Raw genomic sequence first — 27759 nt, forward strand, 5'->3', positions numbered from 1 at the left:
GTTCTTTTACCGGATGCGTTCAGCAGTTTGGACTCTATATTAGGAGGTGGTTTGCGAATTGGCCCTTTTCCTGGCGTTAGAGACCACTAAGAAATCTAAGGGTATTTGCCCTTTAATATAAACAGGGTCAGATGGGCAGCTTTGTATTTTTTTTCCACCCAGGGGTTAATGACTCTGGCCCTCACAGGATCCTTAAACACTTCAGGAGCGTGTTTCATTACCCCTTTTAACATGGGGAGAATGGCACTGGACCTTTGGGATGGTTCGAAAGAGTCCATGAGGAAATCCTCCTCTATAGGGTCTGTATGTAGGTTTACCCTGTGATATTCTGCTGCCCTGTGTATCAGTTAAGTGAACCCTATAGTGTCCTCAGGAGGGAATGGCCTAGATGGATAGATGTCGTCCTGAGGTGTGTCTGGGACATCTGGTGTGTCATAATCCTCCCATGGATTTTTTGGAGCACCAGGAGGACTGGGTTCCCCTAAAGGGTGATCATCTGCCATGTCGTCCGAGATGTCATCATCATCTGGAGGTGGAGAAGGTGGTGAGGGAGGTGAATATGGGATAAGAGAGTGGTGTGGAGGGGGAGGAGGAGAAGGAATCCTTAAGGGAGAAGTAGCAATGTCTCTTTTTCAAAGGAAGTGGAGCTGGTACAGGTTTGTCCATTTTCCATATCTACGAAGGGCTAAGTATGAGTTGACCTGTTTTAGGGTCTTTTTGAAGTGTTTTTTGGGCCGGATCCGGTTGAAAAAGGTCCTCCACTGGCGCATGTTCTTTCAGTGCCGACTTTTTGGAGTACGATTTGTGTGTCAGGAGTTTTGGAGCCGTTTTGTGTTCTTTAGGTCTGGAATCTGGAATGTTTTTCGATTCCGATGTTGGTTTTGGTACCGACTATTTTTTCGGTTACGGTGGTCTTTTCGGATCCGTAGGCCTGTGCTCCGAAGGCTGAGAACCCGAGGTCTTTGGAGCCGGGTGTTTGCCCCGTCCGGAAGATTTTTTCGAAGCCGGGGTGTCAGTGCCAGTGGGTTTCAGCGACAAAGTAGTCGATGCGGAGGTAGGCATTGGCGTGGAGGAAGGTATTGGGGATGGAGTTTTGGCACCGACTGCAGGCTGGCTCGATTCCGAGTGGCCTGAAGGTTGGCTCGATCCCGAGTGGCCTGAAGGCTTTTGTACTGGCTTCTTTGCCGAGCACGAAGGCGGGGCGTAAGAAGTTTTGTCCCGGTGTGCACCTAGGCCCGAAGGTGAAGGTGTGACCGAAGCCTTTTTGGGAAGGGGGGGTGGGGAGGGGTCGACGTCAGTACTTACGACCCGCTGCCCCGGAGTGATGTCTTCGTCGTCGGCTTCGGAGCTGATGGTGCTGTGTTGGATCTGCTCCCGCTCTGGTACATTGATGCCTTCCTGCAAGATGTCGTTGGGAAAGGATGTTGATGATCGAGCCATTGTTCGACAAGCTCGACGGTCCCGGATCGTCTTCTTGGAGCGGAAAGAGGCACAAGCTGGACAGTCTTTGGCCTCATGCTCGGGTGAAAGGCAGAGGTTACACACCTCATGAAGATCTGCGTGTGGAAACTTGGATCCACATTTAGGACACTTTTTAAAAGGAGTCCTTTCCATGAGCCAATGGTTCAATGGCGCAGGTAGGCCCGAAGGCCTGCGTCGACGACCGGAATCGAAGATTTGAAAGTCTGGAGAGATGCATGTCGAAGGGGAACGCGATCGAAACAATACCGAAGTATGGGGGAGGATTTCACGTCGAAAAGATGATCGGTAATGACACCGAACTAGAGCGCGATGAACACATCCGAGCCCGATGGCGGGAAAAAATAATCGGACGTTGGAGTCAATGCCCATGCGCACTATTGTCCAAAGGAGGAGCCACCTATCCCGTGACTTCCAAAGACTTTCCAGGACAACAACAAAGTGCAAACATCCGGGCCCAACACCAGATGGCGATCTATGCACAGTGTGTAACCTGCCTAAACGGAGTAACTCTCATGCGAGTGGCATTTTCTCCAGGGCAACCTTTTTGTTATGGAATATGAGCGGTGAAGCCTAACAGAGAGAACGCCGCACTGCTCATTAGTGGCCCTGCAGCACCAATAACCAGTGTGCTGAGAGGGCATGAGAGTCCATTATTGCGGAATATTATGTACAGCGCAAGTAGTGTTCTCCACGTTCAGGAACCCATATGGGTAAGAGACTCTGATTACAATTAGCACGGCACCAACAACTGTGTTTTTATTATAGGGACTGCGAGTACCAGAAGGCCTTGTTGCATGAACACCCACTGGGGCGGGGACTCAGTGAATTTAAAAAGCATGTTCCCTGTAGACAGCCGAGACTTAATGTTTGCCAGTGAACAAGGAAAGACTGTTTTCCGAAACGCGTTTGGCCAGATTGATGCACCATGAAGTGGGAAGCAGTTTGTCTGCTGTAACCTGCCAATAAACGGAGTAACTCTCATGCGAGTGGTGTTTTCATCAGGGCAACCTTTTTGTTATGGAATATATATATATATATATATTACGTACATGTTGTTTATATATATATTATATATTTAATATGTGCTCCGGGGTCCCCGCGCATAGGCAGGAATACTAAGTGCTTATGACTATTTGATGAGAATCCCCAGGAAGAGAAGGAATATGCTACTTACCAGTATGCATCTGTTCTTGGCATGTAGAGCTGCAGAGTTGTACACTTAGCATAGGTCGCCATCTGGTGTTGGGCCCGGATGTTTGCAGTTTGTTTTTCTTCTTGGACAGTCTTTGGAAGTCACGAGTTTGGTGACTCCTCCTTCGGTCCGTACTGCGCATGGGCTTCGGCTCCATCCTCAGATTGTTTTTCGCCAACAGGGAAATGATGGAGCGTAGTAATAACAGTGAGAAACCCATGTGTTGTATCTAAATAAGATGTACTGGAACGGATACAGGTAGCCGGGGAGGCGGGTGGGCGTGTACAACTCTGCAGCTCTACATGCCAAGAACAGATGCATACTGGTAAGTAGCATATTCCGTTCGAGGCATATGAGCTGCAGATTGTACACTTAGCATAGATTACATAGCAGTACCCAACCTTAGCGGCGACCACCGGTATCCGTTGCAGCTGTTTGAAAAAGTGTCTTTAGTACAGCCTGGCCCACCCTAGCTTGCTGCTTGGAATGCACATCTACACAGTAGTGTTTTGTGAAGGTGTGCAGTGTAGACCATGTGGCTGCCTTGCAGATGTCATCTAAGGGTATATTCCCTAGAAAAGCCATAGAAGCCCCTAACTTTCTTGTAGAGTGGGCTTTAGGGGGAACAGATAATGTTCTCTTTGCCTTTTGATAGCAAATTTGTATGCATTTTACAATCCACCTAGCTATCCCTGATTTTGAAATGGGGTTGCCTTTATGTGGTGGAGAGAAGGAAACGAACAATTGTTTAGTCTTCCTGAAGGGTTGCGTTCTTTGTATGTAGTATAGTAACGCCCTTTTTACATCAAGCGTGTGTAAGGCCCTTTCTGCAACAGATTGGGGTTGCGAAAAGAAGACAGGTAATTCCACTGATTGATTGAGGTGGAAGGGGGAAATGACTTTGGGCAGAAACTTCGGATTTGTGCGAAGTATGACCTTGCTGTGATGCATTTGTATGTAGGGTTCCTGTATGGTGAACGCTTGTATTTCACCGACCCTTCTAAGGGAAGTGATAGCTACAAGGAAAGCTGTTTTCCAGGTGAGAAACTGTAGCTCACATTTGTGCATTGGTTCGAAGGGCGGACCCATTAGACGTGTAAGAACTAAATTTAGATTCCATACAGGGGAAGGTGGTGCCCTGGGAGGAATTACTCGTTTAAGGCCTTCCATGAAGGCTTTAATAGCGGGCACTCTGAAGAGTGATAAATGCTGCCTGTTTTGTAGCTAGGCAGCGATCGCTGCTAGGTGTAGGCGTATGGATGAATATGCCAGGTTACACCTGTGAAGATGGAGCAGATAGCATATGATGTGCTGTATGGATGCATCTAGAGGGTTGATTGTATTGTTACGGCAGTAAATTACAAATCTTTTCCACTTTGCGGCATAGCATGCTCTAGTGGTAGGACGTCTGGCTTCCATGATGATGTTCATGCAATCAGAGGGAAGGTTAAGGTATCCAAATTCTAAGATTTCAGGAGCCAGATCGCCAGGTTGAGCTGAGCTGGGTCCGGGTGCCTGATTTCTCCATGGTTCTGGGTTAGGAGGCATGGGGATAGATGCAGTTTTTGATGTGGTACCACTGACAGTTGTAGTAGCGTGGTGTACCACGGCTGCCTGGCCCACGTCGGAGCTACCAGAATGAGTGTGAGGGAGTGCTGTTGTAGCTTCCTGATCACTAATGGAATTAGTGGGAGAGGTGGAAAGGCGTATGCAAATCTGCCTGACCAGTTCATCCATATCGCATTGCCCTTGGACAATGGGTGTGGGTATCTGGCGGCGAAGCTTGGGCATTTTTTGTTTTCGTGGGTGGCGAAGAGGTCTATCTGAGGATGCCCCCACTGTTGGAAGAATGGGTGAAGAACTTGTGGATGCAGTTCCCATTCGTGTAGTTGTTGTGTTTGTCTGCTGAGCAGATCTGCCATGGTGTTTTGTACGCCTGGAACGTGCTGTGCCAGGAGAAAGATGTTTTGTGGAATTGCCCATCTCCATATGCTCTGGGCTAAGCGGGAGAGCTGGGGAGAGTGTGTCCCCCCCTGTTTTTGTATATAATACATCGCAGTCATATTGTCTGTGCGAATGAGGACTGCTTTGCCCGAAATCTGTTTTTGGAAAGATTTTAGGGCTAGAAAAATCGCCAAGAGCTCCAGGTGGTTGATGTGGAGCGATTTTTGCTGTGGCGTCCATAGACCTTGCATGGTGAGGTGTAGGAGGTGCGCTCCCCAGCCGGAGAGCGATGCGTCCGCTGTTAGAATCACCTGAGGAACCGGGTCCAGGAACGGCCGCCCTTTGGAAAGGTTTGTGGTGTTCCACCACTGCAGAGAGTGATGTGTGCGGCCGTCCACCAACACCAGATCCGTCAGCTGACCCTGGGCCTGGTTCCACTGTTGTGCTAGGCACTCTTGAAGTGGACGCATGTGGAGTCTTGCATGGGGCACTATGAAGATGCAAGACGCCATCATTCCTATGAGCTTCATAAACACTCTTGCTGGAAGAGAGTGTTGAGGAAGGAATGTTTTGCGTAAGGCTTGAATGCTTGTGATTCTGGCTGAGTTTGGATAGGCAATACCCTTGGAGGTGTCTATAGTGGCCCCGAGATATTGCTTTGTGTGAGATGGTATGAGGTGGGACTTTTGGTAGTTCACCGTGAAGCCTAGCTGGTGGAGCAGTTGGATGGTGCTGTTTGTATGTTGCACACATTGGTCGTAGGACGCGGCTTTTATCAGCCAGTCGTCCAGGTAAGGGAAGACGTGAATGTGTTGACGTCTGAGGTGTGCTGCTACTACTGCTAGGCATTTGGTAAACACCCGTGGTGCGGTGGTGACCCCGAAGGGGAGAACCGTGAATTGGTAATGTTGCCCGTCCACCACGAACCTGAGGTATTTCCTGTGAGAGGGGTGTATTGGAATGTGAAAGTATGCGTCTTTCAGATCCAAGGTTGTGAGAAAGTCTCCCTGGCAGAGGAGTGGGAGGACTTGCTGTAGGGTGACCATGTGAAAATGGTCTGAATGTATGTAGGCATTTAGAGGCCGGAGGTCGAGAATGGGTCTGAGGGTCCCGTCTTTCTTTGGTATTAAGAAATATAGGGAGTAGACCCCTAGATTTTGTTGATTGACGGGGACCTGCTCTATAGCGTGTTTTTGGAGGAGTGAGAGTACCTCTTGTTTGAGCAGTGTGGAATGTTCTTGAGACATTGGACGGTGCCTTGGTGGGATATTGGGTGGGGTAGATGTTAGTTCGAGACAGTACCCTGACCGAATGATTTGGGTCACCCATTTGTCCGATGTTATGGACTCCCATACGTGGATAAAGTTTTGTAGTCTGCCCCCGACCGGAGTGGAATGGTCTGGGGGGAGCGGAGGGGAGTCATTGTGCGGGGGGGGTGGCAGAACGGGTGTTGTTGGTTTTGCCCCTGCCCTTATTGTTGTTACCCCTGTAACCACCTCTCTGATTGCCCTTTGAAACAGTATTTTGAGGAGGGGACTTGTAGGAGGTAGAGGCGTTATCGGTGGAGGAGCCTCTGCCTGTGCCACGAAAGGACGAGCGTCGAAAGGAACGTTTGGAGGCTTGTGTTTGGAGTGCCCCCATAGACTTTGCTGTGTCTGTGTCTTTCTTCATCTTTTCGAGCGCTTCATCTACCTTTGGCCCAAAGAGTGTTTCCTGGTCAAAGGGGTGATTGAGTATGGATGCCTGGACTTCAGGCTTGAACCCTGAGATCCTGAGCCAGGCGTGGCGACGAAGCAGGACACTGGTATTTATGGCCCTAGAAGCAGTGTCGGCTGCATCGAGGGCACACTTAATGGAGGTGTTTGTAATTATTTTACCCTCCTGTATCAGGTCATGAGCCTTGTGCTTGTATTTTTCTGGAAGGTGCTGCAAAAGAGCCTCTAGTTCGTCATAGTGTGCTCTATCATATCGCGCAAGCAGTGCTTGTGTGTTTGCAATGCGCCACATGTTTGCAGCTTGGGAGGCGGTGCGTTTACCAGACGCGTCCAGAAGTTTAGATTCTTTGTCTGGCGGTGGGGCATCTCCTGAGGATTGGGAGTTAGCCCGCTTTCTAGCTGTGGAGACAACTAGGGAATCTAGGGGAGCAGGGCCCTTGATGTATGCAGGGTCTGTGGGTGCCGCCTTATACTTCTTCTCTATTCTAGGGTTCAGTACTCTGGCTCTGACAGGGTCTTTGAACACCTCTGTAGCGTGCTTGGTGACACCCTTAAGCATGGGTAAAATGGAAGTGGATTTGTCTTGTATATCAAATGTATCCAGTAGGAAGTCTTCTTCTACTGGTTCACTGTGCATGTCCACCCCATGGTAGTGTGCTGCTCTCTGCACTAAATGGTGAAACCCTAAGGAGTCCTCTGGAGGAGACGGTCTTGATGGGTATAAGTCGTCCTGAGGTACATTGGGTATATCAGGGTTATTGTAATCCTCCCATGGATCTGGGGTCCCTGGTGGAGTGGGATCCATTGGGGCGTCCGCCGGGTAATTGTCTGGATCCCCATCATCCGGATCTGGGGATGGGGTCGGATCGTAGTGAGGTACAGGTGGCGGAGACCTGTGAGGTGGAGGCGGTGGAGGAGGTGGAGGGGGTAGGGGAGGCGGTGGTGGGGAGGGCACTCTGAGGGGAGAAGTAGCAGAGTCCTTCCTTTTGGGTGGAGGAGGAGGAGCCGGAGCATCAATGCGTCTTTTCTTGGTAGTTAAAGTCAAAAGCCCAGTCTTTGGATCTTTGGACAAAGTCTTTTGTAAAGGGTCTGGTGTAAACAGAGCCAATGGTGTCGAGTCGTCTGTCGGCACCGGTGATTTCGGAACCGGGGGTTTCGATGGTCTGTGTGCGCCATGCTTTTTTGAGGTCTCCGGGTGTTTCGGCGTCGAATGATGTTTCGGCGCCGGAGCATCGGTGCCGGCAGATTTGTGTTTGTGTTTGGTCGGCACCGAGTGTCCAGGCTTCGGCACCGGTGGTTTCGGAGTCGAGCTGGATTTTGCAGTCTTCGGTGCCGGATGCTGTTTTTCGGCACCGGGTGTTGGCTGGCTCGATCCCGAGCTGCCATGAGACTTTGGGAGCTTCGACACCGGGCCCGAAGGTGGGGTGATCGAAGTTTTGGTTTTGGTTTTGCCCAGGCCGGCAGGCGAGGGAGTAACCTGAGTCTCTTTGGTTTTCGGCGTGGGGGTGGGAGGGGGCATAGTACTCACGGCCCGCTGCGCTGGTGTAATGTCCTCCACGTCGGAGTCGTCGGCCTCGGAAGCGCTGACGACGTCTTCCTCCTGCTCGGTGTGTGTTTGCCCCGAAGCTTCGGCGTCGTCTCCGAAGATGTCCGGTGGAGCTGCAGAGGATGAGTGCGCCATGGTGCGTCGAGCTCTTCGATCTCGGATGGTCTTCTTCGATCGAAAAGACTTGCAGGCGGGGCAGTCTCTGGCCTCGTGTTCCGGAGAGAGGCAAAGGTTACACACCTGATGGAGGTCGGTGTGGGGAAATTTAGACCCACATTTTGGGCACTTTTTGAACGGAGTCCTTTCCATCGGCCGGGACCGGAGTCGCGGAGGGCCCGAAGGCCGGTGTCGATGTACGGGATGGAGAAAGTGCCGCTTCGAGAGATGAAGATGATGAAGGAACTCGAAGAATCGAGGATTTTCCGTCGAGGCTGGAACCGTAGAAGTTCGAAGCCGGAGCACGAAGTATCACATCCGAGCCCGATGGCGGAAAAAAACAATCTGAGGATGGAGCCGAAGCCCATGCGCAGTACGGACCGAAGGAGGAGTCACCAAACTCGTGACTTCCAAAGACTGTCCAAGAAGAAAAACAAACTGCAAACATACCGGGCCCAACACCAGATGGCGACCTATGCTAAGTGTACAATCTGCAGCTCATATGCCTCGAACACATATTTACCTATCAACATACACCAATCCAAGCTAACCTTCTACTCCTCCACTGTTGGTGGATCACATCCACCCCATTTCCTAGCCACATATCGTCTAGCCACTATTAGTGCCAGGTCACAAATGTATTTTAATAATTTGGATGGGAATAGCTCCCCGCACATACCCAGAAGCATCACTTACCACTTTACTATCTATATCGACCTCAGTTATTGTGTTCAGTGTGTTGTTCACCCTATTCAAGAAGTCATGCACCTAAGGACATATCAAAAGTGGCTACAGCCCCTGCCACACAATTCAATGGGTATTCTTTCTAACTAAGCTTTGTATGGAAATGGTACACACTGTGCAATATTTTATCTGCACCAATCTTAATACTGCCATTATGGCCACCTCCTGAGGGCACTGCCCTGTCCAATCTGTGTCATCAATGTACCTCAGACCAGTCACCAACCTTGCCCCAAGTTTAAACACTGAGGCTACTGTGTTGATTACCAACGCCTTACATATCAACGGGATGGCTTTCTTGATATCGGCTCAGATACGACCCTGAGCTTCAGAGGGGACTGATCCCTTATGAAGATCAGGGTCGTATCTGATCCAGGATCATGCCATCGGGCACATGAGTCCCAAAAGCATGTCTGAATTACATACTTCTTAGGAATTCTGAGCTCGCTAGCTCAAACTCCTGCTGGAGATGAGCAAAGGAGTTCAATGCATCCTGCTGCCAAACGTCAGCCAGTATGGATATACCTATGATGTCCAATTTAGTGAAGTCCTCAGGTGTTTCAGAACCATAGACTGTCAAACATCTATAAACCATGTACATTTCCACATCCCATGTTGCTCGTAGTCACCAGACATGACTTCACTACTGCACCTATGTGCATCGGCAACCACACCCCACTCTTGCCACAATATAAAGCCTCTAGATACCTGGGTCTGTCAAATAATTGTCTATCATCTTGCAAAGAGGACTCCTGCAGTGCAGTAAACACCTAATAAAAGTATCAGTGCCAACTTCTTTTTTATTTCGGGGTACCTTTTGAACCATGTCAGAGTCTTTTAGAGTTCTGTGGCCAGATGGGTTGCAGCAGCTGGGCACGTACCTGCACACAAGCACCTGGGCCACTACTCATCGCTGAATTGAGCATGAGCGGACACATGCATCAATACGCATGATGAGCCCAACCTTCTCACCAGCTGCTAAGACTGTCTTCAATCGTTGCAGTTCTCCACCTGAGGGAGAATGGAGGTGCAGGTTCTGAGGATAAACAAATTCTAAATCTGACTGGTTTAGGAAGTATTTTCTCCGGCTGGTTACCTCAATTTACATGGATCCAGGACAGATGTATGGAATTACCTTCAGGTCAGCCACGAAGATACTTTACGCCTGATCATCCTGCATTCCCATACAGGACCAATCTCTACTCCCAAATTAAGGAACTTCTCCGTTGGCCAGCCCCAATCCAGCTGATCTTTTGACAGCCTGTCATCGGTATGAACCAAGAGCATTCTCTTACCTCTGCCAATGACCGTTTGCGTAGGCCTTTTTGCCACCTCCTCACCTCAGGGAGTCCAATTACAGAATTGGGGTATAGCCCCAGGAGACAGTATTACAGTGTTTTCCACCACTTCCTACCATTGTCCCAACATGTAGTTCCAGTACTTCCCCACAGTTGCACAAATCTAAAAATCTCATACCATGTGCATCAGGTCAGCTCCAGGACTATCGTATCTGGGACATAAGTCGGCGGGTGTCTAAATATCTTTTTTATGTGTTTAAAGAAAAATAAAAAGTCTTTAATGATGAAATGAGGATTGAAAGCAAGGAGATTCCTTGCTCTGCACTTAAATAGTCAACGAAGGCCAGGGCCAGTGTACACAGTGTACTTCCAAAGGCCATGTGCACCAGGTTCAGGGGCACAGGGCTTCCAAGGTCTGTACCCTGCGCCCAGAGCCTGCTGCACAAGGTCAAAGGCAATGTACAGCAGAATCCGGGACCTTAGAGGCTGCACACAGGAAATGGGCAGATAGAGATAAACGTTTGTAGTACCAATGACAGCCAAAAAACACCCTCACAGGCATTCCATAGAAAATAGTGGCTGCAATTCCACCGATACATTATACGTGTCCTAACAAATATTTACTACATAATAAAGATTTTAATTAAAGTGACAATAAACAACTGTCATCATAGAGATTACAAGTGGTTGCAGTCACACTGACAGCAGAGCAGTCAAATCATAAGTGCATGGAGACTAAAGCCATAAGTACCACTGTCAGCAAATATTAGTCTTCACAGAGAATTTGAAAAACAGGATCAATTGCAGTGAACATATCTCCCTAAACTATCTGTATGGAAAGTAAAGGCTGGAGTACCATTGTTAGCAGCTTGACGACTATACAGAGATGAAAGACAGCACTGATATATAGCAGGTTCCCTCAAGCATACTGCAAGCAGAGTTAAGGCTGTTTTCCACTGCTAAAGTACAGGTGTGAAAAAGCTTCCCTTCAGTGAGGTTATTGAGATCATATAGGATGTCTGTCATTATGCCATGCACATTGTCACATTTTTGGTTATGAGCAGTAGACTAGGGTGGCACTGCAGATGATTAGCTAACCAGAACTAGGGAATTTTAGTGGTTTTGATACATAACCATACATAGTTTGTGATTTAAGTAGTCCACCATAAAGCCACTTCAGAAAAAAACATTCAGTGAATGTATACGGTTTTTGTAATATTAAACGTCAGCCGCTGCCTAAAGTACAGTCAACAAGTGGATGATAATCTGGGCAGACAAAAATAAACATTTGGATGACACAGCAGGAAGAGCTAACACACAAGTTACTACTTGTGTAACGATATATCTGTAAGAGACATTAGTTAGTGATAGATTTCTTACCTTAGAATATCCCCAGACGTCAGACTGGATCCGGAAAGTTTTCTGTAGCAGTACCCCTGCGTGTCAGTAGGTGGCGTCATGCGGCTCCGCGCCCGTCACTGGCGTTGCAAGCGCCGAGATGACGTCACAGAGACTACTTAGGCGCTACCCATGCGCGCTGATGTCAGTTTTGTACACGACTTTACGCGCCAGGAACGCAGAGCCATGCAAGAAACTGACTACTGGTGCCATGAAACTAGGGCCCTGAAAGGGGGATGACCCTAACCCTAGAATCAGTTCGCAGAACGGGGAGGATGGGCGGGGCAGTAAGGAATCTATCACTAACTAATGTCTCTTCCAGATATATCGTTACACAAGTAGTAACTTGTGCATCTGAAAGAGACACGTTAGTGATAGGTTCCTTACCTTAGAATCGATACCCCAGCAATACCAACCCCGGTGGTGGGTCTGCGAAAAGATTACACCAGAAAGTCACGGAGAACAGAACGGCCAAAGAAGCTGTCCCTCCGGACCTGACTGTCAAGGCAGTAATGCTTGGTCAACGTGTGCAGCGAGGCCCACGTAGCTGCCTGACAAATGTCCTGCAAGGGGACGCCACGTCCCAAGGCAGTAGTGGCTGCAGTTGCCCTGGTAGAATCGGCACGCAGCCCCACAGGAGGCTCCTTCTTAGCCAAAGAGTAACATGCTTTGATGCACAGAATGACCCACCGACAGATGGTCCGTTTGTGCACAGCCCGACCTTTCTTGGCGCCCACGTAACCAACAAAGAGCTGGTCATCCACCCGGAACTGCTGTGTACACTTGAGATAGAATGCGAGCGCACGTTTTGGGTCCAGACGGTGGAGCCTCTCCTCTTCCCTCGAAGGATGCGGAGGCGGAAATAAGGTAGGAAAAGTGATGGTCTGCCCGATGTGGAAGGGCGTGACCACCTTTGGCAAAAAAGAAGGACAGGTCCTTACCACCACCTTGTCCGGATGAACAGACAGGAAAGGAGGTTTGGAAGAAAGAGCCTGGAGCTCACTCACTCTTCTGGCAGAGGTGATAGCGACCAGGAATGCCGTCTTAAGAGTAAGAAGACGCAAAGGACAGCTATGAAGGGGCTCAAACGGAGCGCACATCAGATAGGTCAAAACGAGATTCAAGTCCCATTGAGGCATGATGAACGGCACGGGAGGAAACGTATGCGTAATGCTTTTAAGGAAACGGTTAACAACCGGGGACTGGAAGAGAGAAGGCTGATCTGGAAGCCTCTAAAAATCGGAGATGGCCAAAAGATAACCTTTGATAGTGCCCAGAGCAGAGCCCTGCTGGGCCAAAGAAAGAAGGAACAGAAGAACTTCAGAAAGAGGGGCAGAAAGGGGATCCACAGCCTTTGCTGTGCACCATGCCACAAACTTGTTCCAACTGCAGGCGTATACCGTTTTAGTGGAGGGACGCCTGGCTGCCAGAATGACATCACAGACTTCGGGAGGAAGATCGAAAGGCCGTCAACTGCCGCCGCTCAATCTCCACGCATGGAGATGGAGGCTGAACAGGTTCGGGTGGAGGATCGTCCCCTGCTGATGCGACAGAAGATCCTACCGAAGAGGCAGACGGACCGGGGGATCGATCGCCATGCTGAGTAGCTCGGGATACCAGTATCTTCGTGCCCAATCCGGAGCCACAAGGATGACTTGGGCCCGGTCGTGCCGAATCTTCTTCAGCACTCTGGGCAGAAGTGGTATAGGTGGAAAGGCGTACAACAAACCGCAACTCCATTCGCGATGAAAAAAGCGTCGCCGAGCGAGTGCCGCCTTGGAAATTCCAACGCACAGAACTGATGACATTGTGCGTTCTCTTCGGTGGCGAATAGATCTAACCAAGGCTCTCCCCACTGCAGAAAGAGACCTTGCGCCACGTTCGAGTGCAGACGCCATTCGTGATCCATCAAGCACCGGCGGCTGAGTTCGTCCGACCTGGCGGTCAGAGAACCTGCCAGTTGTTGAACCACCAAGGTAATGCTGTGATGGTCCAGCCATGTCCAGAGGCGCAGATCCTGACATAGGGTCCAGGACCCCACCCGCCCTGTTTGTTGCAATACCACAGGGCGGTGGTGTTGTCCGTGAACACCTGCTCCACACATCCCCGGACAGAGGGAAGGAATGCTTTCAGTGCAAGCCGGATCAACCGAACCTCCAAGAGGTTGATATGGAGCCGGGACTCCGCCGGAGACCAGAGTCCTCTGATCTCCACCTCTCCCAAGTGGCCTCCCCATCCCAGGAGAGACGCATCCGTCACCACTGTGTGCTCCGGTTGGGGAAGGGAGAGGGATCTGCCACTGACCCAATCGTGATTCGTGAGCCACCACTGCAATTGTCATGCAGTGCCCTCCGAGATCTGGACGTGATCGGACCGGTTGCCCTGATGCTGTGCCCACTGGAACTTCAGGTCCGACTGCAGAGCCCGCATATGCCATCTGGCATGTTGCACCAGCAGGATGCAGGAGGCCATCAGGCCCAGGAGCCGGAGGGTCATCCTGACTGAAACCCGGGACAGAGGCTGAAAGATCGGAATCATAGCCTGAATATCCCGGACTCGCTGCTCGGGAGGATAAACCCGAAACAGCGTCGAATGCAGAACCGCTCTGATGAAGGGGAGATTCTGAGAGGGACTCAGGTGCGACTTCGGCACAATGACGGAGAACCCCAGCAAATGCAGGAGGTCGGCCGTAGTCTGGAGGTGGTTGACGACTGCCTGGGGCGAGCCCGCCTTCAACAGTCGTCGAGGTAGGGGAAGACTGACACCCCCAACCGGCCCAGGTGAGCTGCGACCACCACCATCACATTCGTGAACACCCAAGGGGCACTGATAAGGCCGAAGGGGAGCACGGCAAACTGAAAATGCTCCTGGCCTACCGTGAACCGCAGGTAACACCGGTGGGCCGGCAGGACAGAGATGTGAAAATATGCGTCCTGCAAGTCCAACGCTACCATCCAGTCTCCAGGGTCGAGGGCAGCCAGAGTCAGCATTTGGAACTTCTCCTTCCACGCACCAAGTGATCCCCCGACATGCGGTGGCACCGAGGTGGCATGGGTGGAGGAGAAGACTGAAAGGGAAGAGAATAACCCTTGCGTATGATATGCAACACCCACTCGTTCGATGCAATATTGTGCCACTGGTGGAGGTGGAGGCGGACCCTGCCACCCACCGGCGTGGGGTGCTCCAGAAGGCTCAGATTAGGAAGGTTTGGAGGTATTAGTAGCGGGGGCTGAGGTGGACTCCCCCCCCACGCTGATTCCCAGAGCCACCCCTGCGGAAGCCGCATCCGCGCTGAGGCTGGTTCTGCACAGGCTTGTTGAAGGAACGTGCCTGGGCGCCCCTGCCTTGGCCACGAAAGGAACGAAAGTGGCTGGGTTTTTTGTGGAAAGACCCAAGGACTTGGCTGTGGCCCGCGAGTCCTTAAAGCGCTCCAGTGCACTGTCAGCCTTATCGCCAAACAGGCGAGTGCCATCAAAGGGCATGTCCATGAGCGAGCTCTGTACGTCAGGCGAGAACCCAGTGGATCGCAACCAAGCGTGGCGACGCAGCGCCACAGTCATAGAAATCGCCCTGCCCAACGAATCAGCAGTGTCCAAACCACACCGAATGGCGAACTTACCCGCATCCTTACCCTCAGCAATTGCTTGGGAAAGCACAGCCTGGACCTCCTCAGGACACTGAGGCAACACTTGAGCAACCGTGTCCCACACCGCGTGGTAATAGCGGCCCAACAAACAGGCGGTGTTCACCGACCGCAGCCCCAAGCTGGCTGATGAGAACAACCACTTAGCAAAGTGCTACAGCTTCTTAGAGTCCTTATCCGGGGGAGCCGTGGGAAAAGCACTCTGCGACGTCGAGGCCTGGATGACCTGACTCTCCGGCATGGGATGAGTGGTTAAGAACGCGGGGTCACCAGGCGCCGGGCGGTGACGCCTGGCGACGTTTTTATCCACAGGGGCCTCTGTGACCGGCCGCGACCAAGTGCCCAACAGGACACCGGTGAGGGCGTCGTTGAAGGGAAGCAGAGGCTCCGGAGCACCTCAGTAAGGAGGTTAGTTTTGAGGGCTACCGTAGGAAGATCAAGATTGAGGACCTCAGCAGCCCGACGGAGCACCATCGTGTAGGAAGCGCCCTCCTCCATCGTAGGCGGGGGAGAGGTAAACCCCAGGTTAGAAGAGACATCGAGGTCGCCGGCATTCTCCAGATCGTCCACCCAGTCCTGCTCGGAGTCATATTGACGGGCAAGAGGGTCCTCAGCTCCCAGTCTTCCTCCACCTCTGTCGCAGGAGTAACCGGTCGATACGGCAGAGCCGGAGCCAGAGAGGGGACAACCGGCATTGGAAATGGCGCCGGCCGGGGCCGGGCCGGTGTCATCTCCCAATGCGGATCCCAGGTAGGAACGAAATGGTCCTGGAACCGAGGCAGGGGTGGAACGAACGGCACCCACTGCGGCGCCGGAGGCAGAGCCAAGGACGGCGCTGGGCCGGAGCCGGCCGCGCCGGACCTCATGGCGCCGGGGCCGGAGCCAACAGCGTAGGATCCTGTGGCGCCGAAGCTGGATCTGCCGGCGGCACCGACAGGCCAACAGGATCTGGATACGGGACCGCGGGGCCCGAAGGCACGCTGGTGGGAGCCCGAGGCCTAAAAAGGCAGTCCATGGTGGCAAGAAACTCTTGCACCTGTTCGGGAGTCGCCGACGGACCCGGGTTAGGCGGGTAGGCCGCAGAACTCCCAGGCACCAAAGGAGCCGCAGGGGCAGAGCCCCTGTACCCCTCGTCTGTATCCGAGGACCGACGGGGGACATCGGAGAGCGAACACGCTTCTTCGACTTCTTTTTATGTCGTCGCTTACCGGAATCAGATGGCGAAGACTTGGAGCCCGAGGAGTGACGACTGCGGCCCCACGAGCGGTCCCGGGAACGGTCCCTGGACCTGGAGCGGCGTTGGGACGAGTGCCAGACCTCCAGCAGTTTCCGGCACTGCTCCCTCAAGGCCTTCGGGGCCATGGCTCGACAATCCCGGCTTGACCGAGAGTCATGGTCAGTCTACAGACAGTAGAGGCAAACATCATGGGGGTCCGCCACCGACATGTAGTGATGGCAGGCCCCACAAGACTTAAAGCCAGGCATCCCTACGTGCACCAGGAGAAAAAAAGGGGGAGACAAAAGTCTCTAAAAGGCAGTCAAAAAGTGACTAAGGTACGTGCTCTATCCGGATCTGCGCTTGCTGGCACGGAAAAAGAAAGAACTGACGTCAGCGCGCATGGGTGGCGCCTAAGTAGTCTCCGTGACGTCATCTCGGCGCTTGCTACGCCAGTGATAGGCGCGGAGCCGCACGACGCCACCTACTGACGCGCAGGGGTACTGCTACAGAAAACTTTCCGGATCCAGTCTGACGCCTGGGGATATTCTAAGGTAAGGAATCTATCACTAACGTGTCTCTTTCAAATGTTGAAGACAATGGAGGAGTGGTGAAGGTGAGAGAGACACTGTTCTTGGTAGGTACCCATTCTGAGACAAGACAGCTGAGGGAATGCATGGCGAGCCAAGTGTCTGAAGCTTAGAGACATGTGGAGAAGGTTTTGTAGTCAACCAGGGCAGGAATTCTGTGTGAAAAGGCTCGGCCTTTGAGCGAGACTAATCATGAGGTTGAGTTTCTTGACAGGTGAGCGGACACTCCCCACTGGATTCTCATTCATAAGGACTACCTTAAGGCAAAACAAGATGTTTTTCTTTGTGCTTTAGAGCACATGCCAAATAGGTGAGGCAAATGTCACATTTTTCAGAGCTGTAACTGGAATGGAGGCAGCAATTATCCCACAAACAGAGAAAAAGATAAAAGATCTTCCCTCTGCAAGTGGGGATGAGGCGGCTACAAATCCAAGATACCAGGGATCAGATCTGAAAATTGTAGTAAATAAGTGTTCTGGGAGTCAGGTCAAGATAATTATCTTAAACTTGACATGGAGAAGAAAATCTAAAGTCTCTGAGGGAGTCTTTAGCTCTAGTTATCTCCTCCTTTTTAATTGGAGTTGAGTCATACGATGAAGTGAATAGAAGGCACAAGGTGCAATGTTAACGGTTTTGTGTACTCTGCTCTTTTAATATTTACTGGTGAGAATTCTCAGCCTGATGACAGGGAACAATTCATGAACGTGGATCATTAGACTGGCAGAACCTTTTGTACAGAAAACAGGTTGCTTTCAATTAGCACATTTAAATCATTAGACAATTCTATGAGTAAAACTGTTGAAAAACTTATGAATAATATGTATTTTCTCCACTGGGCATTCCCCTACTTAAATTTTATGATTCAATCAATCAAAAGTGAATACTTGTGATTAATAGAAAACATATTCAGCTTATGTTATTATGTTCTTCAACATGATAATCAAGTGTTGCTTTAATATATTCACAGTATTTAAGTGCTGACTGTTATGGCTTACCTTATTTGTTATTGATTTCGGAATAATTTCTAGAAGGTTGCTAACTATGGGTCTCCTTTACTGTTGTTGTTCAAAAGAACACCGTCTCGCAAAAGGGCATCATGCCACTTTCTGCTCATGGATTGTTCTGACAGTTTCTATAACAGTTAAGTAATTATATAAAAGCAGAGCACTAGGTGGGAAGAGTTAGAGAGGAGACTTTCCTACCAGGCAACAGACAGACAGGCCGTACAGAATCATATCACTGATTCTAATTGAAGGCTAAAGGGAAGGGACTTAGCGTTTGCCTCTCCGTTGGCTGAATTTACCAGTGCAGCTGGCCTCAAGGCACAACAAGAGCAGGTCTTGCTATCATATTGAGCACAAGTCCTACTGTTCAAACAGGAAAGCAAGTCTCAACCATCTCGGAAACTCGAAATATGTTTAATTTTCTGCTGTGCTAGCATTAGCTTAGTGTCTAGAAGTAGCAGAATGGGGACAAATATGTTGGAATATTTCCTCTTGTTCATGCTTTTGGTAAGCATTGCTGCTGCCATATAATTTGTGTTTATTGTGGTTACAATTGATATCGTGTCCACGAGACAAGGTTTCTGATTTTAAAATACATCTTTAAATTGTATTCCTCGTTTTCTAGTGTTCGTGAGGGACAAGTTACTTACCTTTGGTAACGCCTTATCTGGTAGGGACATGATCTAGCCACAGATTCCTTACTTTTGAACTGCCAGGTGACAGGCTGGATCCAGAAATTCTTTCGCAGCAGTACCCTGCGCACCAGTAGGTGGTGTTGGTCACCTCTGCGGGACGTTCGCGTCGTCAAAATAACCTCCACTATGGCGCGCTGACGTCAGTACTTTCCACGCCAGAAGCACGGAGCCATGAAGTGACTGACCATGGTGCTAAAAAAGAACAGCTAGGGCCCTGAAGGGGAACAACCTTGACACTAAAAGCTATTTCGCAGTGCAGGGAGGATGGGTGGGTCGGTAAAGAATCTGTGGCTGGATTATGTCTCTACCAGATAAGGCGTTACCAAAGGTAAATAACTTGTCCATCTGACAGAGACATCTAGCTGCAGATTCCCATCCTTTGAACAGTTACCCAAGCAATACTTTCCCCAGAGGAGGGACTGCGGAATGTTTTAGGCCAGGAAATCCTGCAGAACAGGGCGGTCAAACAGGCCCTCCCTGCAAACCTGAGAATCCAAGCAATAGTGTCTGGCAAACGTGTGGAGACGCCCACATGGCCACTTGGCAGATATCAGCAATTGGAACCCCACCCTGAAGAGCTATGATGGCTGCCTTCTTCCTGGTGGAAATGGCCCTAAGGCCTTCAGGAGGCTGCTTCTTTGCCAAGGCACAACAGGTTTTTATACAGAGGATATCCAACAAGAGAGGGTCCTCTTTTGAACAGCACGCCCTCCTTTGCTCCCACGAATCCTATAAAGAGTTGGTCATCCACACGAAACTCTTTAGTGCAATCAAGGTAGAACGATAACGCCCTTTTTGGGTCCAGACGGTGGAGACGCTCCTCTTCTATGGAAGGGTGTGGAGGTGCATAGAAAGTGGGTAGAGTAACGAACTGTCCCAGATGAAAGGGAGTTACAACCATGGGCAAAAAGAATGCCCTAGTTCTCAGTACCACTTTGTCCGGAAAGACTGGCAGAGGTAATTGCCACCAAAAAAGCTGTTTTGATAGTGAGCAACTGTATAGGCAGTGTAGAGGGCAGTTGTGCAGCGGCTGAAACGGTGCACACATGAAGAAAGTAAGGACCAGATTAAGGTCCCACTGTGGTATAAGAAAAGGAGAAGGGGATAACAAGTGGGTTAACCCCTTCAAAAACCTCTGAGCCAGTGGGGACTTAAAAAGCAAAGCTGAATTGGCAGCCAAAGAAAAGCAGAGAGGGCTGAAAGGTCGCCCTTCAAAGTGCCCAAAGCAAAGCCCTGCTGGGCCAAGGAAAGGATAAACAAGAGAATAGCTGCCAGTGAAGCAGATAAGGGGTCAATAAACCGTTCTGTGTAATATTTACAAAATTTGTTCCATCGGCAGGTGTATACCGGTTATGTGGAAGGACGCCTGGCTGACAAAATAACTTCACAGACTTCGGGAGGAAAGTCTAAAGCTGTCATCTGTCGCAGCTCAATCTCCACGCAAGTAGGCGGAGAGTGGACAGGATCGGGTGGAGGACCCTCCCTTGCTGATGCGATAGAAGATCCTACCGAAGGGGCAGCCTGAACGGAGGCTCAATGCTCATATCCAGACGTTCGGGATACCAAACACTGTGCCCAATCCGGAGCTACAAGAATAAATTCTTGAGCACTCTGGGCAGGATTGGTATGGGCGGTAAGGTGTATAGGAGACCTGAGCTCCACTTGCAACGAAAAGCACAGCCGAGCAAGAGCCGCCTTTGAAACTCCAGCGCGCAGTATCACTGACAATGTGCGTTCTCTATGAAAGTGAACAGATCTAACCAAGGCTCTCCCCACCGCTGAAAAGACCTTGTAACACCTCCGGATGGAGATGCCACTTGTGATCAGCAAGGCACAATCGACTGAGTTCATCTGCTCTGGCATTGAGAGAACCAGCCAAGTGTTGAACTACCAGGGAAATGCCCTGTTGTTCCAGCCAAGACAGAGTGCACGATCCCACTCCGCCCTGTTTGTTGCAGTACCACATGGCGGTAGTGTTGTCCATGAACACCTGAACTAGCCTTCCTTTGATAGATAGTAAAAAGGCTTTCAGTGCCAATCGGATCGCACAAAGCTCCAATAGGTTGTTATAGAGATTGGCTTCCGCCGGAGACCAGAGTCCTCTGACCTCCACCTCCCCCAGATGGCTGCCCCATCCCAGTAGAGACGCATCCGTCACTACTGTGAGATCTGGGTGGGTAAGGGAGAGGGTTCTGCCTCTGACCCAATTGCGATTTGCACCACCACTGCAGGTCTTTTGCAGTGCCCTCTGATATCTGAACCAGATTGCTGAGATTTTCCCCAATGCTGTGCCCATTGGAACTTCAGGACCCACTGCAGAGCCCGCATGCGCCACCGTGCATGATCCACCAGCAGAATGCAGAAGGCCATGGGGCCCAATAGCTTAAGAGTCATTCTCACCGAAATCTAGGACAGAGGCTGAAACATCGTTATCATAGCCTGAATATTCTGGACTCGTCGTTCGGGAGGATAGGCCCGAAACTGCACCGTGTCCAGAACCGCTCCAATGAAAAGGAGCGTCTGAGAAGGAGTCAGGTGTACCTTTGGCATGATGATAGTGAACCCCAGCGAATGCAGGAGGTTCACTGTAGCCTGGAGTTGGGAGACGACTGCTTGGGGGAGACAGCATTCAACAACCAGTAGTTGAGGTAGCGGAGGACTGGAACCCCTGAACTCCGCAGATGGGCTGCTACAACCGCCATTACCTTCATGAACACCCGAGGGGCACTGGTGAGGCCAAAGGGGAGCACGGCAAACTGAAAGTGCTTGTGGACCACTGTAAACCGCACGTTGCAACGATGGGCAGGCATGACGGGGATATGAAAATAGGCATCCTGTAAACTCAGCGCTACCATCCAGTCTCCCGGGTCCCGGGCAGACAGGACCTGAGCTAGGGTGGGCATCTCGACCTTCTCTTTTTTGAGTAAATAGTTGAGGGCTCTTAGGTCGAGGATAGGACGAAGGCCTCCGCCCTTCTTTGGAACCAGAAAATAGTGAGAATATCAAACACAGCCTATTTCTGGCCTGGGAACCCTCTTTATAGCTCCCTTAGCCAAGAGAGGTTTGACTTCCTCGCGGAGTAAGGCACGGCAATCCTCCGTTAGCCGATCATACACTTGAGGCATCGATGTAGGGGTAGTCTCGAAGGGGAGGGAGTAGCCCCTTTGGACTATTTGCAACACCCACCTTTCCGAGGTGATGTTTAGCCAGTGGTGGTGATTTTCTATTTTTAAGAGTTTTTAAAGCACGGATGTGACCCGTCAGGGTATCAGAACACTAAACAAATGGTAGACAGGTTATACAGACAAAGTGAATGGCAAAGATAGTTATGAGGGACAGCAGCAATAATTGCAGAGTATACATTCAGTAAATTGAAGCACGATCAAATATAGTCAACAAAAGATTCATCCTGTGTTCTGTAAAGTTGTTAATAGAGATATTTGTTCATCAGAAATCTTTTCATATCCTATTTTAAAGGCAGTAGTCGGGGATTGGTTCTGATAGTGAGTGGCAGTGAGTTCCAAATTCTAGGTGCTAGGCCAGAGAATGAGTGGTTGTATGTTGTCTTCTTGTTAAGCTTCTGTGGTTTCAGCAATAGTGAATTGGTACTTCTCAAAGAGCAACTGCCCCCTGACCGCTCCAGTTTATTGGCCAGGTAGATGGGAGTGCTATGCTGCATGGCCTTATGAATCATGCAGGCTATTTTTGGCTGGATCCTTGCTTCAAGTGGGAGCTAGTTTAAAATTTGTAGGTCTGGTCTGATGTGATCAAACTTCCTGGATCCCGAGACTAATCTAGCTGCTGAGTTCAGCACAGCTCTTAATGGTGCTAGCCTTGTTTTGGGTAGGCCGATGAGAGTAGCAATCCCGTAGTCTAATCTGAAAATGACAAAGTATTGCACTGCCATGTGAAGGTCGTCAGGGGGCAAGAAAGTTTTAATTTTCTTTAGGATGCTTAGCTGATAGTTGTCTCCCTTTGTTGTTGCACTGATATGGTCTTGCATATTCAGATGTTTGTCCAGAGTTATACCAAGCGATCTCATGGAGTCTATGATGGTGGGGACACAGCTGAAAGCTGTAAGTTGTTTCACCCTTACCTGTGTTGGGATAGAGCAGTTGTGGGGGGTGATCAGGAAGGCGTTGAGCATGAGGTGGTTGTGAGTTAGTCAATGCTGGGTTTGTAGCAGGGTGTGGTTGAGAGTCTTGATGTTTTCGGAGGTTGAGCTTTTTAAGTATAATTGAGTGTTGTGAGCATACATATGATAAAGAATATTTGACTGCTTTAGAATATCCATGAGGGGTTCCATAAACAGATTGAATAGCGTAGGAGAGAGCGTGGATCCTTGAGGTACTCCGATATATAGACAGGAGTGGAGTCGGAGATGGTATGCTTGATTTTTATTCTTTGAGATCCGTTATGTAGGAATGACGCAAACCAGCTTGCAACGGGTCAGGATAGCTCCATCCTAGTCTCCAGAAGGCTGATAGTGCTGTCAAGTTTGACCGTGTCAAATGCAGAGGATAGATCCAGTAGTATAAGGAGGCATGATTCATTTTGATCAAACAGTCTCAGGGCATCATCAACAATATGTGTTAGCGCTATTTCAGTGCTAAGACCCTTTCTGAAGCCAGATTGGCAATCGTCCAGAAGATAGAACTTATCTATATAGTCACAGAGTAGTAGGTGCACACATTTTTCTAGGACCTTTGTTAGTGTAGTGAGGTTGGTAATGGGATGGAAGTTGTTGAAGTCAGACTGATCTGCATTAGGCTTTTTGAGTATAGGAGTGACTTGTCTTGATGATGATGGTGTATTCTGCCGCCAACTGGTAGTGAATGATCCTGGGGGATCAGACTAGGAGCGTTTTGCGGGGGAGGAGGGAATCATGGCTTGGCTTGACTTCTGGCCTCCCGAACCACGGAGTCGGGGTAAACCGCGTCCTTGGCCCCACAGAAGTTGCTGAACTTGCAGGGCCCTATGGCCGGATTAGGGTTGGCGCGGTTGGTAGCCCCTTCGGTAGCCACAAAAGTAGCAAAAAAAGCAGACACAGGCTGGGATGTGGTGGTGCGGCCCAAGGACTTGGCCGTAGCCCACGAGTCCTTGAAACGCTCAAAGGCGGCAATTGCTTTGTTTCGGAAAAGACGGGAGAAATCAAAGGGCATGTCCTTTAGATTAGCCTAGACATCCCTTGAAAAACCAGACGTCCTCAGCCAGGCGTGGCGACATACGGCCACTGTCATGAAAAACGCTCTGCCCAGCGAGTCTGTAGTGTCCAAGTTGCATTGGATGGTGAACTTTGCTGCATCTCTCCCGTCTGAAATGGCCTGGGAGAGTAGAATCTGGTCCTCCTCCGAAACTCTGGGCAGCACCTGCGCAACTGTGTCCCATATCGAATGACAATAACGTCCCAAAAGGCATGCAGTGCTCACCGACTGCAATGCTATACTAGCGGAAGAGAACATTTTCTTCCCAAGCTTTCCAGTCTCTTGGATTCCCTGTACAGGGGTGTGGAAGGCAATGTGCCACGGGAAGTGGAAGCTTGAACCACCAAGCTTTGTGGGGTGGGCAGTGAGGAAAGTTGGGTCACCCAGTGCAAGGCGCTGGCGGTGGGCAATCGTTCTATTAACAGGAGCCTCTGTGCTGGGCTTGGACCAGGTGCCCAGAAGAATGTTCATCAAGGCCTCACTCAAAGGCAGCAAAGGTTCCATGCTGGAGACACCAGGCTGCAGGACCTCTGTCTAGACGTTAGTCTTGACTGCCACCATAGGGAGCTGCAGGTCCAAGACCTCTGCAGCCCTACGCACCACCACAGCGAATGATGCCCACTCCTCCGTAGCCAGGTTAGGGGGAGACCGCAGTGCAGAATCTGGGGAGGTGTCCAGGCCACTGGCATCACACAGTTCCTCATACCAGTCCATATACTGAGGTTACAGGACTTTTAAGCGGTCCTGCTCCCCTCCCAATCATCCTGAGCCTTCCATAACCTTCAGAATAGGGCAGGTTAAGCGCATGGAGCCGTATGGCTCGGTCAGCGTTGGTCTCGGCGATGGTGGACGACCGTGTCGTCAGGAATGAGGATTGTGGAGGCGCCGGCGACGCAGAGGACCTCTGCTGTGGATGCGGCTCCGAGGATGGTCGCTGTGGAGGTGCGACCGGTGTCGATCCAGACCTGGGAATGGGTCCAGTAGGAGGTCGTGGTGCCGGTGCGGATAGATGTCTCTATCAGATTGTGTTACTCTTTAAGGAAAGAGGGTTTGGGAGTCCACTAGCTATCCCTGTAATGCCCCATGAGACTGATCATTACCTGAATCCCATCTCACTCACATACTGCTCAGTGGGTTGTGGGGTGGTGCCAGGAGTCTGGAAAAACAAACTCTGCAAATTCTACATCAACCATAAAACTTATCAAAACCATAATTGAGTAACATGGCTTTTGTTTTTTTTTTCATTAAAATATTTGGAAACAATTTACAACAAGACTAAAAAGAACATCACCATTATTAACAAAGAAATATCTTTGTGTCACCTATCCCTCTTACCTCAGGGGGCCCACTGAAAGAATATGCATAGAGAATTGGCTGAACCATAATTAACGACTGTGTTAGGTCTTGACGCATGAAATGGTGCCGGTAATACGAGCTCTCATCAGGACTGTTGTTAAAAACTTGTAGGAAAGGGGATCTTCGTAAATGAAACATAAACTGAAAAACAAAGTACATGAATAATTAAGTTAGTAGGTTTGAAATCTGCTCGAAGACAACATTTACCAACCAACAGGTTCTAATACGGAGTTGTCTATACAGAGTCTTTAAACATTCTGTCCTCTGTGGGCACGATCAATTAACTTTTTTTTTATTTTTATTTTTTTAAGGCACCAGTCTAAGCTTTCCCCAGCGCAAGTGTGCATCATGCTGCAATCAGTATGCCTGAGTTCCTGTCCATACAACCAGACCACCATAGCCTAGAGCTCCGTAGAATAGATATGGTTACATATGTTGATCCACAATGAGACGACAACTGTTGTAACACAATTACTAAGTATCACTCTGCCATGATGTTCTATCAGTGTTTTAGGCTCTCTAAACTACGTGAGAGGGACACTCAACTATAGAAAGTTCTGTTCTTGCACAATTACTGTGCAATCAAATTCTGTAGAGTGATCCTATGAAACTGAGCTTTTGTCTTAGAATTACAGCCCTGCCAAAAAATGTAGCGACTCTTCATGACCACCACCCCTAACTCATACACCTTCTGCCCTAAACAGACGCAAACAAAATAAGGAACGTGCCACACCTCACAACTTCGCTTCTCCGGGTCTACTGCACAACAAGGTTACACCACAAAAACTACACAACGCACCAACCAACTCTCAAACACCTTCTCCACCACCTACACACGCAGACCCATCAAAATGCCTTCTTAGGCTGCTGGACGAGGAACACGATACAAAACAGCTACACAATTGCTAAGTACACACCTGCTACAAGCCCACAAAATACTGCTCACTCTTCTACAAAACAAAGTCACACTATTGCCAAAGCACATTCTCTAAACTGTCTACTAATAAATGCTCAATCGCTCTAAAAAAACAAACATCACATCTACGACCTTCTCACTGACGTAAAACCAGACATAGTATTCATAATTGAATCATGGTTTGGACATGATATGGCACCAGTCTTGCATGAAGCAGTTTCTCTAGGCTATCAAACGATCACCCAAAATCGTACAGACAAAAAAGGAGGCACACATTACATATCACTAAAATTTGGCGACGTCTCCATAAACGATTGTGATGTCCTCACCAAATGCAATCCTACACCATCTTCCTCCTGTAACTTCCTGCTCCTTTACAGACCTCCACATAGCAATGCAACATTCCCAGACACACTTCTAGACACGGTTTCAAACCTGATAACACTACACTCCAACCTATGTGTTCAGGGTGACCTCAACATTTGGTTTGACAAACCCAATATGCCCCATCCAAAAACAATCATCACTCGCCTAGACGCACTGAACTTGTATCAGATCGTCCACAAACTCACACACATCGCTGGACCCATCCATGATGAATTTTTATTTGGCTACTGAGGCATCAAGACTCACTGGGTGCTTTTAAGAAACTTGAGTCGTGTCAGGCATATGAACTGCAATTACCGCAATGCTCAACCTGATGACACCCAATGGGGCGGGACTCTGGAATTCAATAATTTTGGTTGCGATACACATTGATGCCGTGGGCTTTTCTTTGCAAGCCAGTGATCAAGAGCAACGGCTCGAAATGCCGATTTGCATAATGGAAGAGAGAGGTTACGCTGTGGCTGCCACTGCCGGAGGTGTTTGAGCGGTAACCCCCCAGGTGTAACGTCTTTCTGAGGACACCCTTGGTTTTGTGATATATATATATATATATATATTCACTGAAAAAACCATAGGTTTTACAGACGTTATAGTTAGGACATAGCATTTAAAAAACCTTTGAAATTCACTGAAAAAACCATAGGTTTCAGGGACGTTATAGTTAGTTGGACATTTGACTCATATAAAACCAGAGAAATTTGCCCGTTATAGTTAGTTGAGCTAACTACAACTCGCACCCGCAAAGCACTGGTGATGACGTCACATATTACATCACTCATGACATGGTCAGAGACATCACTGATGACATCTCAAATGACATCACTGATGAAATCACTGATGACCATCCAGTGAATGTGTGTTTCTGTAAAGTTCAAATATTTTTCCTATATATCTATGCCAAAGGTGTATTGAATAATGAGTGGATTTACAAGTGCCTGAATGGATTATTTAGTAGGTGCGTGACTGACTGTATAAGTGAGTGATTGAACATGTGTTACTGAATGCATGGGTTAGTGACTAATCTGTGTGAAAGTCTGTATTAGTGTCTCAGTTGGTGTATAAGCGGCTGCATGGGTTGGTGAGTAGCTACATGAGTGTCTATATGGGTTATTGATTTGTTGTCTGAGTATCTGTATGGGTGCCTGAGTGTTTGTGTGGGTGGGTGGGGGGGGGTGTGTGACTGTGCATAGATGTCTGAGTGGGTGATTCACTGGTTGCATGGATTCAAAAGTGCATCTGGGAAGGGCTGTATGGGTGAGTTAGAGTGTGTACGGGT

At 49.5% G+C, this 27759-nt stretch overlaps 1 protein-coding gene across 1 annotated transcript in view; it reads right to left on the reverse strand.

Annotated features, from left to right (window-relative positions):
- Positions 1-27759, reverse strand: part of SEC23A (SEC23 homolog A, COPII component) — a 989636-nt gene that overhangs the window by 231992 nt on the left and 729885 nt on the right. The window contains exon 16 of the mRNA XM_085626924.1: positions 25160-25321. Within this exon, the coding sequence (XP_085483050.1) occupies positions 25160-25321 (162 nt within the window). The remainder of the gene's footprint in view (positions 1-25159; positions 25322-27759) is intronic.

Source organism: Triturus cristatus, chromosome 9 (assembly GCF_964204655.1).
Source record: "Triturus cristatus chromosome 9, aTriCri1.1, whole genome shotgun sequence".
NCBI classification, from domain to species: Eukaryota; Metazoa; Chordata; class Amphibia; order Caudata; family Salamandridae; genus Triturus; species Triturus cristatus.